General features: G+C 40.2%; 1 protein-coding gene across 1 annotated transcript in view; it reads right to left on the bottom strand.

The window, feature by feature from the left end:
• Positions 1-14,796, bottom strand: part of DCBLD1 (discoidin, CUB and LCCL domain containing 1) — a 97,444-nt gene that overhangs the window by 34,862 nt on the left and 47,786 nt on the right. The window contains exon 3 of the mRNA XM_011935098.1: positions 11,698-11,910. Coding sequence (XP_011790488.1) covers positions 11,698-11,866 — 169 coding nt within the window. The 5' untranslated portion in view covers positions 11,867-11,910. The remainder of the gene's footprint in view (positions 1-11,697; positions 11,911-14,796) is intronic.

Genomic DNA, 14,796 nt, shown 5'->3' with positions numbered 1-14,796 from the left:
GAGTTTCTAAAAGCCAAATTCAACTAAGAGATTCGTAAAATATTTTTAATCTTGTCACTTTGAAATACTATGCAGAAGTCAGGAAGAGAAGTGTCTGCAGATAGGCAATGCAGACTAAATAAGTAGAATGATAAGCATTTTTGCAAAGTTAAGGTGAGTCAGATAGCTATACCTGACTTTTCCAACTTATTCTGTTTGTTTTAGATATGCTTGAAATTCCTCTGTTCTTTGCACAGACAAGAGGGGTGAAGATACTTGCTTTGTAAACCTAAGGGTGAATATTATGAAGTAACTGTAACTTGTTGCTTTTAATAAGTTAGAATATTTTCAAATCACATTTTTTATATTAACCCACTAATACACCCCTCCCCAAATGGTGATGATGATAGTAATCTCTCCTTACATTTCTATAGCATTCCAATGAGTTCTAATGAAAACTGTAGGTGGCCAGGTACGGTGGCTCATGCCTGTAATCCCAGCACTCTGGGAGGCCAAGGTGGTAGGAGTCAGGAGGTCAGGAGTTCAAGACCAGCCTGGTCAACATGGTGAAACCCCATCTTTACCAAAAATACAAAAAAAATTAGCTGAGCATGGTTGTGGGTGCCTGTAATCCCAGCTACTCCGGAGGCTGAGGCAGGAGAATTGCTTGAACCTGGGGGGTGGAGGTTGCAGTGCGCCACAATCCCACCACTGCATTCTGGTTTGGGTGACAGAGCAAGACTGCATCTCAAAAACAAACAAACAAACAAACAACAACAAAAAAAAGCACAAAACACAAACTGTAAGGTAAGCAAGTCTAAATTGATTATCAGTGAGAACTTGTTTAGATTTTTTTTTTTTAGATTTCATGAAACAGTTGAAAGAAGTTGCGGAAAGTATACATATTTTACACAAATAAGAGTGTATACCATCTTACTAAGTTGTGCAATATATATGATTTCCTAGACCAAAAACATATAAATATAGTAAAACACTAATTTGGTTTCATCCTCCCAGTTATGATAAGCATGTAAATATTTCTGGAAGCAGATCAAAGAAGGAAAATGTAAACACATACCCCTTTAATTACCCTTACCACACAGACATCAGTCCCTTTCATATTTTTATTACTGTGCTGCAAAATTGTAACTACATTCTAGAGGGGGTAGGAGATACCCTCTCTGTATAAATATCATCATTGAGAGGATATTTTTCTTTTTTCTTTTTTTTTTTGAGACAGGGTCTTTCTCCTTTCTCTGTCACCCAGGTTGGAGTGCAGTGGTGTGATCACAGCTCCTCCTGGACTCAAACAATCCTTCCACCTCAGCCTTCCAAGAAGCTGGATTACAGGTGTGTGCCACCACGTCCAGCTAATTTTTTGATTTTATGTAGAGATGAGGTCTCACTATGTTGCCCAGGCTGGTCTCAAGTTCCTGGCCTTAAGCAATCCTCCCGTCTCAGCCTCCTCAAAGTGCTGGGATTATAGACATGGGACACAGTGCCTGGCCTGAAGAGTTATTTTGATCATTTCATCATGATTACAAACATCAGAATAGTGAGTTTTAATTCAGCGTCGGGGACAGGAGTTGAATACTGGCTGTAGTATTGCCTATGGCAAAACATCCCAATTATTGCCTGCCTCAAGGTCTGACAGATGAAAATTCCTTTTCATAGACTAGAAGTTAACAATGACATTCCTAGAGTTAAAAGGCAAGAGAGAAAAATGGAAAAATATGATAGCAGTGAGGGGAAAAATAATTAATGGGAAACCATGGGAAGACCCTGGGAGTCTGTCCTAAGCAATGTCCTCAGTGCTCCGCCAGACTCCTTTAAGGATTCTCTCTCGTCTTCTGAAAAGAAAATCTTTCTCCACTCACCCCTGCCCACGTGATATACTTCACTGTTGGTCCTCTCCAAAGGTCTCCTGACTTTTAAAAAGGATCTACACCTATATTTAAATATTTACAAAGACAGTTTCATTGGAAATCTACATGAGAGCTCGGTGACTTCTAACTTTGATTGTGGTTATATTCTTGGGCTCAGGCAGTGTTTAGATTGGCAAACGTACTTCAGTTCAGTCAGACTGAAATCCAACCCCTCCCTAAAAATAGGACACACAATTTTGCATGGATGTTTGCTTCAGAACCAGCAGTCCTATGTGTTTTATAGCACTTGGACTTGCCATCTAACTTCCTACATTCTCTCACTTCTATCTGTCTGTCTGCAAGGCAGGTTCCATCTTACTTTGCAGCCACAAATTCCCATCACACTGGGGCACAGCAGTTAATCAAGTAGGCAGAAAAATCAGGAAAAAAGAAAAACTTTTATCTTTTGTGGAATGTAACTGGCGGCCCTATATTGTGAGAAGAACTATCAGAGATACCAAATGGAACAGCCCTGTGGCATTTGGCACCAGACAGGAGACTTCAGCAGACAATGGGCTGATTCCTTGGACAAAGGGAATGAAGGGCCAGGAACTAGAGGAATTGCCTTCTTTGAGCACACTAGGCCAGTTCCTCTCAGCACATTCCCTGTTTGGGGCCTACTATTTCATTAGCAGCTGCAAGGGAAACCCTTTATCTTTCCATGTGTGAATAAAAGAAAGCTGTCCTACAAGGACGAATAAACTGTCTGCTACAAGCCAAGTCTGAAATCCTCTTGATTCTCTGGCAATCTGACACTCTGTACAGCAACATATAGTACTTCTCTATTCTCCTGGACTGTGTGCCCAAGACTCTGGACATTACAAGGCAATGATGGTTTGGTTAAAAACTGTTCCAAGTCACTTCAGATGAGTATAAGGTTTTTATCTTAAAACTGATAAAACTAAATTATTGTTTTATCTATAGAAGGGACATGTTTAAAAAACAGTATGTATGCCATTAGAGAAATAAAGACACCTCTTTCTCTTAGTAGCATTATTTCTGATTTTTTTTTTTTTAACTACCATACTGCCAGTGGTAAAAACCACTGAGAAATCAAATAAAAACCTAACTCCTGAAAGATCTGTCATAAATCAACAACAACAACAACACAAAACCTCCAGCAAACCCTTGTAAACCTTCTGCAGCATCATCTGAAGCACACAATTCTTTCTTATGACAGATAAGAACATGCTTGATTGACCTAAGTGACCCTCCCTGGGAGTACATGTGGGTGGAGCCAACCACATGGAATATTTGGCTGCCAGGAAAGTGGTATTCCTCGTGGCCCAGATCTGTGCTCAGAGGTGTGCTGATAAAACAATCTCTAGAAATGCTGAAGCTGCAAACACCACTAGATTTGTGTCCATTTTCGATGTGTTTCTCTGATGCCGTCAAATCGCAGATTTGTCCTAGCTTGCTAATTGCAGTAGGGTCATTGTACAAAATTACAGAATTGTCAAGGCCATTTTCTTTGAAAAGGAGAGAAATTAGCATAAAAAAGGGATATTCCTGGACTGTGCCATTAAAACCATAGTCACGTAACAGTAAGTAGTATCCCTGGAGAATTTTGGTCTCTCATTCCCGCACAAAAATCAGTGACAGATGATAAATGAACCAGGCGGCTTCTTAGACAAAGGTGCAGCTTTCCTTGGGGCTACAGGACCCAGGTCAAGAAGTGTGTCAACGCAGGGAGTTCACTACCCACTTAAGCCATTACTTCTTTCCCAATGAAAGATGGCAATTACTGAAACTGAATCACAGTGAGTTTCCAGGGAAGTATTTATGGGGAAAGAGGAGGAGGAACCCAATAGCTTTTTCTCCTTGAGGCTTATGGTTGTGTTAAAAAAAATACCTAGAGTAAAGCATTCTGGTTGATATAACAGATATAACGTTTTATACGTTCAAGATTCTTTCTGAATTCTATCTTGGCATAAAAGGCAAAACAAAACAAAGAAAAAGCAGTCTCTCTCAATAATTTCCACCAAAGTAGCCTCAACTATAGAGGGAGGATGCACTTCTAGGGTGTTTGCAGCCCAAAACAAGTCTCTGTGAGCTGGACATTTCTTTGAAGTCTATTTGTTTTATCTTTAAAAGCCATAAACATTTTTCATTCTACTTCATAGTACGTCTGAGAGACACAGAGACCATTTGTAAAACTGAGACTGTCACATAAACATTTTTCATTCTACTTCATAGTACGTCTGAGAGACATAGAGACCATTTGTAAAACTGAGACCGTCAATCTTGGGCTTTTCCCTCCTTGGGATTTAAAAAACTTCAACAGATAAGATGTGATGAGTCGATCTCACTGCAGTATGTCAGATAGGTATCATTCTAAAAAACGACATGCAGAAACTTGTTGTGATTAGGAGTCTGAACACTTAGTATTATTTCCAACTATTCCTATTTCTCTCATTCCTAGTGTACCACAAACATTAACAGCTGACTTCACATCATTGTACTTGTAAGTCACTGACAAAGCTTAAAAAAACAGTGACTGGAAGTGGAGGTACAGAAAATGTAGGAGAACAATTTTTGAACTTCCTGGTACAAATCATTACGCAGAACACAACCAATTTAACTGACTACAATTAGGATCCTATAGTAAAGAGTTTCTTTCTGTCACTGCCACCACGCCTCCTCTTAGCATTTTGACTAAGAAACATTTTTTGAACTTTAAACTTATACTGGAACTCTATGTAAGTGATTTCTCAGACTCCCACTTTATTCTCCGGATACTCCTGTGGGGAGGCCTGGAGAAGTTTCCATTTCTTCCAGCAAGTGATGAACAAGAATTACAACTCAGGTCTTATGCACAAGCTGCAGACCAGATGGCTTTCAACACAAACACTGAATCGGATGGTGCAGTGCTTATTTGAGCAGGGCCTCAAACGCCCAGACTTGAATCCCAGGTCCCGCTAAGTGATCTTATAAGCATGTTAGTTGGCTTTTTTTGAGCTTCAGTTTCCTTATGTGTAAAGGTTGGTAACAGGAGCTGTCTCACAGGGCTGTTATAAGCGTTAAATGAGTTAGTAATGCTAAGGTACTAAGCCCAGTGCATTGCACATAGTTGAATGCTCACTCATAGGCACCTTCCATATCATTACCTGGTCTTTTCCACATAATAAGCATAGTTTTAAAACTTTATGTAAACCAAAGCTTTCTTTAAATGCAGAGGGAATGTTTATAGAAGAATCTTAGTATAAATTTCCCTACAGTGTGAATACTGACACTCCAATTTATCTTTTGTAAAAACCCAGATTTTTTAATATGTTTGCCAAAATCAAGCTACTTATAATCTCAGTCCTTGAACACTGACTGAGCATCTGCAATTGTAAGACTATACTAAATAACAGGTGAATAAAACAGGATGAATGAAATGTAATTCCTGGCTCAGGGCACCCTATATCTGACACAGAAGCTAAAATAATTATCCCAACTCGAAACTGATGCTCTACTGAAACTTTAGAAAGAGAACATGAGCACAGAAAAGGGACAAACTGATGAACATTAGAAAAGGTCCTAAGGCAGACAGCTCTGAATTTGAAACTTGAAGGGTTTACTTTTACATGTGTGTGTGGCTGTGTGTGTATTAGAAGAGACAGAAAAAGCAGGAAAAGAAGAAAAAGAGGGGGGCATGGAAGGAATAACATCAACGACTGTAAAAATGTACTAGGCCATGAAACTGTATGATGCATTTGGGAAACAGCATGCAGATGAAGGACTCAGAAATGAGGCTAGAAATGAGAGTGAAGAAGAAAGCAAGACGGTGCGTCAACGCTAAGCTAGCAAGTTTCTATAGATGGTGGGGCACAATTAACAATTTTTGAAATAAGGAAAGAAATTATTGCAACTGTATTTAATTACACAACATTAAATGGCCCGGAAGGAATTGAGACTGCTGAAAGCAGAGAGGAGAAAAATCAAGAGGTCCTTCAATGAGAAAAAGATGCAAAGGCGTAGACTGGCAGTGGCAGAGAAGTAAATAAAACAGCCAAACTGAATATACTGTTGCTTGGAGAATATGTGTTCTCTGTTCATCTCATGAGGCTGCAGAAAATCTGTTTATGGAGCTAGTTCTGGCTCAGTGAACCCTTGCCACCAGCTTGGCATGATTTGGGCAAACTCTTGGATTACCAGGAATCCACCAGGAGGAGTAGGGTAGGGTGTGCTGCTGGAGCTCAGCCTCTGTTTTGTGAACAGAGAGTGCTCAGGGTATTATGAAGGGAACAAGGGGCATCTTAGACAAACAATAAACAGTATGCAAGACAACTCAGGAGGAGGAAGAAGAAGAGGGGGCTGGGAAGAGGGAGAGGAAGAGTAAAGTAGAGGGGCAGAGGACAGGGGAGGAGGAGGAGGAGTAATAATGGCTAACGTTTACTAAGTGCTTACTATGTACCAGGTATCGTTCTTTAAAGTCATATATAAGTGTGGCAGTCAACTATATGTGGTAGATACTATTATTTTGCCCATTTTGTTTTATTTTGAGACAGTGTCTCCGTCTGTCACTCAGGTTGGAGTGTAGCGGCACGATCATGGCTCACTGTAGCCTGGATCGTCTGAATTCAAGTGATCCTCTTGCCTCAACCTCCCAAGTAGCTGGGACTACGGGCATGCACCACCACACCTAGCTAATCTTTGTATTTTTCGTAGAGACGGGGGATTGCCATGTTGTCCAGCCTAGCCTCAAACTCCTAAGCTCAAGTGATTCATCCACCTCAGCCTCTCAAAGTGCTGAGATTACAGGTATGAGACGTCGCACCTGGCCTGCCCATTTTAAATATGAGGGACTAGAGACACAGAAAGGTTAAATAATTTGCTCAAGGTCAAGCAATTTAGAAATAAGCAGTAAAGGCCAGGCGTGGTGGCTCACACCTGTGAGTAGGCAGGAATTTGAGGCAAGGGAGTCTAATTACAGAGTTTGCGCTCTTAAACACAAGTGTAATATCGAGGCAGCAACAAAAATTTCAATCCATTTTCAAGGCCAGCCTGGTTTTATTGATCCACACTGATCCAGGTGGGAAAGTCTAGAGTCTCCATCAGAACAAGCTCCTTTGAGACCCTGAGATGCCGATGAAGACTGGCCAGTGTCTGGTTCCTGCCAAGACTGCTCCAACAGCTCTTCAGGCAGTCCCCAAACCACCCTGAACTCCATCCAGTGTGGAGGTCACCTTTCAGGGGAAAACTCAGACTCAACCTTCTTGAAAGATCAGGAAAACAGAAATGCCCTTCTCTGAGGCCCCTACAGGCAGTGGGGGCAAAAACAAACCTCTGAATGAATATTCCAGTCTCTCTAAGTCCATTCTAGTCAGCAAGACTAGAAATGGAATTTACCCAGAGGGCAAGTCAAGGTTACATGGTCACTAAAGGGCTGTAAAATTAACAGTAGTATCTTCAGTATGAATGCAAAGCCTTCCCTCTTCAGTGTTCTAAATAAATACAACATTATGTATTTAATATTTTAAATTTGTGCATATTAGTGACATAACGCCTGAATCAGCAGCCATTTTTCCTCAAAGTTTAAGATATTTCAGTGTTTTATATAACTAACCTCCTGCTATTTTACCACATATATGTAAAATGAGGGTGGGGGGAACTGAGAACAGGACCAAGGCAGTCATCTTAAATGTCTTATACAATATGTTTAAATTTAAAGAGATGTTCTTTAATAAACTACTTGTCTGAATCTTCAAATTCCAGGTTTCAAAGTGTGTTCAATCCTAGAACAGCCTGGGTAGGCACCTTAATCAACTTTCTATTACCTTATGTGCCCAGATTTCTCCAAAATTGTCTTCTACAAAAAGGCAACACCTTATATTTGAGTCCTTTCAAAGTTTCGTATTACATGAGCCTCTCTGAAGAACAAAGAACTCCTCCAGGAAGACACTTCAGCTTGAAATAACCTAAAAATCAATGCAGTTTTGATTGAAAAAAGAAGAGTCATTTAATCAAATAGTCAAGAGGGAAGCAAAGAAATTTAATGCAGATTTAGTTCTCACTTCTTGAAGGGACACATGACCTCATAATTTCTAATGTTAGGAACTGTCATAAGCAAGCCTTTTAAAGATTTCTTTAAAAAGTAGTAGTATTATGTCTGCCCAGAATACATAATCTGAATTCAATCACGAGGAAACATCAAACCAACTGAATTGACAGACATTCTGTAAAATAACTGGTCAGTATTCTCAAAAGATAAAGGAAGACTGAGAAGTCAGGACAAATAACTGCTTTATGATCCTGAACTGGACCACAGACTGGAAAACGGATATTAGCATTTTTTCAAAGGGAGTCTCAGTTACTTTGGTCTGTTAAACAAAAACCTAGAATTCCCTTAGCTATAATGAAAATGATGTCTACTAAGAAAAGTATGATACTTCTTAAAGATTTTTTTGTTTTGTTTTGACCAGCATAATATTAATAGCACACATATCTTAGTGTCTTAATTCAGTCATAGGCATACAAGTACATTCTTCTAATGGATTCTTGAATCTGAAAGATCAGCCGTAATCATATGACAAACAGAAGAAGAATAATCCCATTTTGTCTGTATTAAGAAACAGTGAGATCAAGTGCATATTTTGCCAGATTACTGTGAAAGTTGTTGTGGGTGTTTACACTTGTTTACAACGCATTTTTGCTAGCAAGAATGTGAATTATCAAAATACCCAAAGTATATAAACCAAATATTTAAAACAAAATTGACATGGTGGGGAACCATTAAACATTAACTGCATAATGATGAACACTATACAACTTTAGCATATTCACAATGGTTAGTGTAATCACAAGTATGTCCACTCTTGGCAGAGCTTGCAAACATTAATGCCAGGAAACATTATTCTTTTTCAAAACATCTACTCCATATTCAAATTCTGATAGTTTTAAGTTTTAAAATCCTTTGGCAGTGGGTTTTAACAATTAGTTGGTTAATAAAAAATATCGGGCAGGATAAACTAAAACGACTCTGCTGTTTCTGCCACACATATAATCATTAGAAGCCATCATATTTTGGAATTAAAGGTGGTATTCCATAACATGCATTCTCTCCCTGCTGAATTTCAGCAGACATTCCCCTCTCTCACTGGTTCAGGCAATATAGCTCTAGATCCTTGGGAGTCTGCAAGGGCACTAGGGCTCTGCTTCCGCAGCCAGGCCAGATCCTGTGGCCACATCAGCTTGCAGAGTTGCCTCCCACCCTTCCACGCTTCCAGGAAGCTGGGCAACAGCTGGCCTGAAAGACAAAGCACTTCTTTCTCCTCCTCCTTCTGCATTCCTGGAGGATGTTCAAACAGACCAGGGGTTTATTTAACTACGTTAAAATATAGGTCGGGTTAGTGTTTTTGGTTACCGGAAATCTTTAAAGTAGCCACAAAAGAGAGAAATTCTGAGCATCATTACATAGTTTATCTTAAGCACATCCTCAAAAATACTACCTACTTCTTGTCTTTTAGATGAAATTGCCGCATAATGTAATAATGGGCTAGTCCACCCAGGAAGAATGATAGTGCAATGTGGTTTTTTGGTGATGGTGAAACCAGGAGACAACAGCAGTGGGAGTAGGTGTCTTGCAGCCACAGAGACACAGATATAAATCTTTCACCCCAATTGTACACTCTTGGGATCTTGGGCATGTTAAACTAATCACACTGTGCCTCAGTTTCCCTATCTGTGGAAGGCATTGATTATTTACCTTGGAAGGTGGATTAGGGGATTCTAGACAGTATATGTAAGAGCCAAGCAGGTGCCTGGCATACAATAGGCACTGAATATATTTATTTCTATAATGAGTATACATTTTATTTCCAAAAGACAAACATTCAATTTATACAGAAAAAAATTCAAGGAGAAAAATTACTTGACTTTATCGCTATGAATGAATTGCAATTCATTATTCATTTTCTAGTGACACATCTAAGCTTGAAAGCTCAAGAATCTAGAAAAGAGGAGGCAGATCATGATCACCTTGCAAGCTAGCTTGAGATATGTAGTTAATTCCATTATTTTCTGTCTTTTTTCTCTTATAATGTAGAGATGAGGGTCTCACCATGTTGCCCAGGCTGGATTGCTTGAACTCCTGAGCTCAAGCGATCATTCCTCCTAGGCCTCTCCGTGTTAGGATTACAGGCATAAGCCACCACCCCTGACCTTTGCTGCCTTTGTGTATATTTATGAATATACCTCAAAGATGATGGAGGAAACTCCCTGGTGTGGGAAAGCCACATCCATTCTCCACATCCTGCTTTGGGAGGATTTGCTTCCCTTAGCTGCTCTCACTTCAGCCTCTGACGTGACAGTCTTATGCAACAGAATGATTCCGCCACTGTTATGTCAGCAGGTGGAATTAAATGCTCATCTTCCTGGCAAGGCAGATGCTTCCCCAAAGAGACCCGTGTGGAAAAGCTGCTACCGGCCCTGCAGCACTCTGCATCACTTTTCACACTGCATCTCTGACACTCACCCCCTCCTCAAAATCTGAAAGTAACCTCCTGGTTATTGAGGGACTCCCTGACAAATGGCTCCATAAGTTAATACACATCAGATTACCAGAGGTAATGGAACAGTAAGTGTTCCCAGGGGCCTTCAGCATCCCTGGAAGTGTCATCCTGCCCATTTGAGTCAAACTACAGTGAAAAAGTTACCAACAATTATATGGAAATTACCATCTTGACTCTGTCAGAGTAACTCAACCATCATTAAACAGACAATGTTCCTAGGGATGAAAAAACAATCTTAGATCTTTTTATCCCATGGGAGCTGGTTTATATCTCTGAATCGTCACAGGGCTTGTCTGGGCTTCTAAACTGTAGGAAGAGGCAGTAGGAGTGAGGAAGCAACTCTGGGTGCAAAGGTCAAGACAGGTGAGAAAGCTGTGAGTGTTTGAGAAATTATCAGTAGAGCTAGCAGGCAGACAGGATTTTACCTAAAACTTGTATCATTTTTAAAGTTGTGTGCACAGAGAATTTCACAAAATCTCTATACTCAAAAGAATGTATGCAAGATCTTGTTATCGTTTTCAAACTGCCCAATTTCCTTGGGCTTAGAATCAAAGGGTCATTGTGACTGTGATTTCAGGTTCCAGTGGGCTAACAGCACATCTCAAAGCACAAAACACTAAATTTCAAAGGCTACTTAGGAAACTGACCTTTGCACTTGCCGTTTTCTTCCCCAGAAAACTCTGAACCCAGTCATACCTAACCAGTCCATTCCCTTACCTCATGTTGGGTCTCTGCTCAAATGTCCACTTACTGATGATGCCTCCCTAGCATCCCATTGGAAGTGGCACAAAAACAAAGGCAGGCTCTACATCACCTCTGCATGCCTTAGTTTTCGTTATTCCTTTTCTTTCTCACCATCTCGCATACTACAGATGCATTTGCTTATTTTCTGCCTTCCTCTCCCCGCAGATGCAAGTTCCACAGAGGAACTTTGTTTTTTCACTGTTACATCCCAGTTCCTGACACACAGTCACTGTTCTATTCAGCAGATATTTGTCAAATGAATAATGAACTGTAGATGGTTTACCAAACGTCACGTATCTCCAATTCTCTCCCCAACAGCACTGACACTCAAACAAAGGTTCTGAGACACACACAAGGTTCACATCTCCTTAGATGTCTTTTGCTCTTTCAGCTTATGAAGCAAATGTATTCTTCTAAGTTCCCCCCAAGAGCTTACACAAGCAAGTTTCTCTTCTAATCTCCTCGGGATATAGTGTTCATTAACACACTCCTTGCCCTTCTCCGCAAATATTGAAAATTTTGATTCCCAGAGAAACCCAGGTCTCTTTTCTTACCATATTGATCTGAAGAGCTGGTGAAGAGAAGATAGTCAGAAGCACAGGTCTGGGATTCGATATCCAAATCTCCCAACCTCAGAATCAGTCTTTTCCCCTTTGGTACTGTAATTGTCTTTTCGCAAACAGTGTGATTGGGGTAGGTCCCGGGATAATTCTTAGATGTCATTGTACCACTATCCTGATAAGTCACTAGGTGTCCACAGCCATCACCTGGTAAAGAAAAAAACCAGGGGGAGAATAAAATAAGAAAGGGTAATTAATTCTTACTGAGGACTGAGAGTCCAGTACAATCTCCAAGTTATGTATTTTATTGTTTGAGGGGAGAAGGAAAACCAAAAAACAAAAAAGAAGATTGAATTATTAAACAGTATCTATTGTTATTTCATCTCTTGTTTTCCAGTTTTATCTTCTTGTTGATCAAAATGTTTCACATATTAGAATGGAAAGCCGTTAGGAAACAAATCATTTAATCAGTATTTTTTTCTAATAATCTATCTATTCACCCATCCAAACTTGCTCAGCAGGCCTTGCATGCATTTGCCAAGCCACTCCCAAACTCGATGTCATATAATAATTCACAATGGAGAAAAAATATTACTCCCTGTAGAAGGTGGTTGTGCTGATTAAATGAGATAAAGTACAGAAAATGCTCCTGTTAGAATCTGAGGCTTAAGCTGACATAATTCGGTTTAGCTGCAAGTTATTTAGTTGGGGACTGGGCCTAATAATCATTTGAAATGTATGTCGTAGTTAATGACAGTCACAGATTCTAAGGTTCCTCATAGACTTGGGATGTACAATCAGAAAATGTCAAGGATCTACTCTGTTGAGTGCTTTTCATAACCAGACATGGTATTAAAAGCTGGGAACACACAAGCAGCACCTTGCTACCTCATAGAACTCAGAATAAAACGGCAAATAGTCACACATTCAGATAACTATAATTCTAGGTGTTATGTGTTATATACATCAGGGGTCTAAACAGAATGCAAAGGAGAGAGGCAAGAAAGAATGTTTCAGCAAATAACCAGCATTTCATCAAAACAAGACATTGTTTTGTCTTGTTTATCTGAAGACTTTTCTGAATAGGGAAGTTCACCTATTAACCTACAAGTTGTTCTAGTTGATTAAAGTGACCAAGTCGATCACACAGCTATCTAAGGACATGCACAACTAGGTGGGCTGCAAGGAGAATGAGCATACGCTGCATTTAGGTTGCAAAATGCCTGTGGTTAGTATAGCTTCACGTTTCAAAGCAAAAATTTCTGGTCTCAGCTGGAGGGAGAGAAGCAGAAAGCTGCTGAAGTAGGGACTCTCAAAGGTAGTAAAATAAGACCTCTCCATCCCAAAGTCTCTGATGGAGAAGCCTCAACTTGGGTATACTGGGAATCTGAGGACTTCAAAGCAGCCTTCTTCCCCTCCCAGCCTCTGACCCAATTAGAGTTGGATACGCCTGGAGTCTTCCTTTATTCCACTTCCTTCTTGCCTTGAGGTGTCAGGGCCAAATGGTAATAGAGGTTTATTAAAAAAAAAAAATTTAAAAACTCCAGAATCTACGTCATCTCAACAGCCAAGGCCTAGGGAAAGGATCTACCCATTATCCAGAAATTCCCACAAGATTCGTGGCAGCCCCTGAAAGGGGGCTGAATTGGGGAAGCAGAGTTGGCTTAACGGACCAATGGGTTAAGGAGTGCCGGGGAGGGGGGGAATTCAGACAGCCAAGATAAAACTACTATGAAGCTCCGAGATCTAGGCAGAATTAGTGAAATTGACATGGTAGGCAACAAGGATACATAGAATTTTTGGAGTAGGAAGATAACAAAAGAGGTAATAGAAAAAGATGATCAACCTGGCTGGACAATGCTACAGGAACTAGAATGGGGACAGAATCTGGATCAGAGAAGCAGTAGGCGGGCTAGCAATGGGGGTAGCTGAACAGGAAGGAAGAGAACAGAAAACAGGGAAATTCTTGAGACAAAATCAACAGACTCAGGTTTTGGGGAATTATAGTGGGAAGGACAAGAGAAGAAAAAACACCAAGGCCTTGTTCAGTCCAGAAATGATTGGAACACTGAGGCCAATATAAACAGCAAAAAGAGTCCAGAGAGGGAGCAGGTTTAGGGATAAAGGTTATAAGTCTGGTTAAGTTTGAGGTGACAGTTAAATTCCTTGGGCTCCCTGGCAGTTGGTAAACATAAAATTGCCAAGAATTAAATGAAAATGATACTAGAGAGAAGCATGCTGTGCAGGAGCACACAGTGCACAGGGCTTTGATTTAAAATCTGAATTATTTGTCGGCTTTAAAAAAAATACAATTTATAGTTTCTCTTTAAAACTGAAGGACAAACTGTGAGTGGTGGTTCATGCCTGTAATCCCAGCATTTTGGGAGGCCAAGGTGGGTGAATCGCCGGAAGTCAGGAGTTCGAGACCAGCCTGGCCAATATGGTGAAACCTTGTGTCTACTAAAAATACAAAAATTAGCCAGGCATGGTAGCACAAGCCTGTAATCTCAGCTACTTGGGAAGCTGAGGCTGGAGAATCGCTTGAACCCAGGAGGCAGAGGTTGCAGTGAGCTGAGATCGTGCCACTGCACTCCAGCCTGGGTGACAGAGCGAGAGTCCATCTCAACAACAACAACAAAAACTGAAAGACGTGGCAACCACATGATCGGGCATTCTCACAGGGCTAGTGATACAGTGGCTGTCCCTTGAAAGGAGCCAAACACCTTAGTCCTTCACCAGGTCCTTGTTACTCACTTCTATTACCTGCCCTACCTTTGTAAGCATTTATTTTGAGCACCCCCATAAAGCAATCCTAGGGTAATTAGTACAAATATGCATCTAAATATAAACACCACACAACCTCTCCAGGCCACCAAGAAATCTCCTGGTCAAATATTTAAATGTCACTTTTCTTAGGACTATGAAATTCTCCTTTCATAAAAGAAGAGAAAAACTTTTTTTCCAGAAAACACAGTTAAATAAAATAAGGAGCAATTATATGAATCAACCTACATGTGACTATCATATTCTAAATTTTATTTTTTTAAAGTAACATGTGTCAGCAAGGGAAAATCTTAGGGTGTCACTTTTTTC

The sequence above is a fragment of the Colobus angolensis genome, unplaced genomic scaffold (genome assembly GCF_000951035.1).
Source record: "Colobus angolensis palliatus isolate OR3802 unplaced genomic scaffold, Cang.pa_1.0 Scaffold14, whole genome shotgun sequence".
NCBI lineage: Eukaryota > Metazoa > Chordata > Mammalia > Primates > Cercopithecidae > Colobus > Colobus angolensis.
The sequence above is the reverse complement of the archived record's forward strand: the minus strand, read 5'-3'. Positions and strand labels throughout refer to the sequence as shown.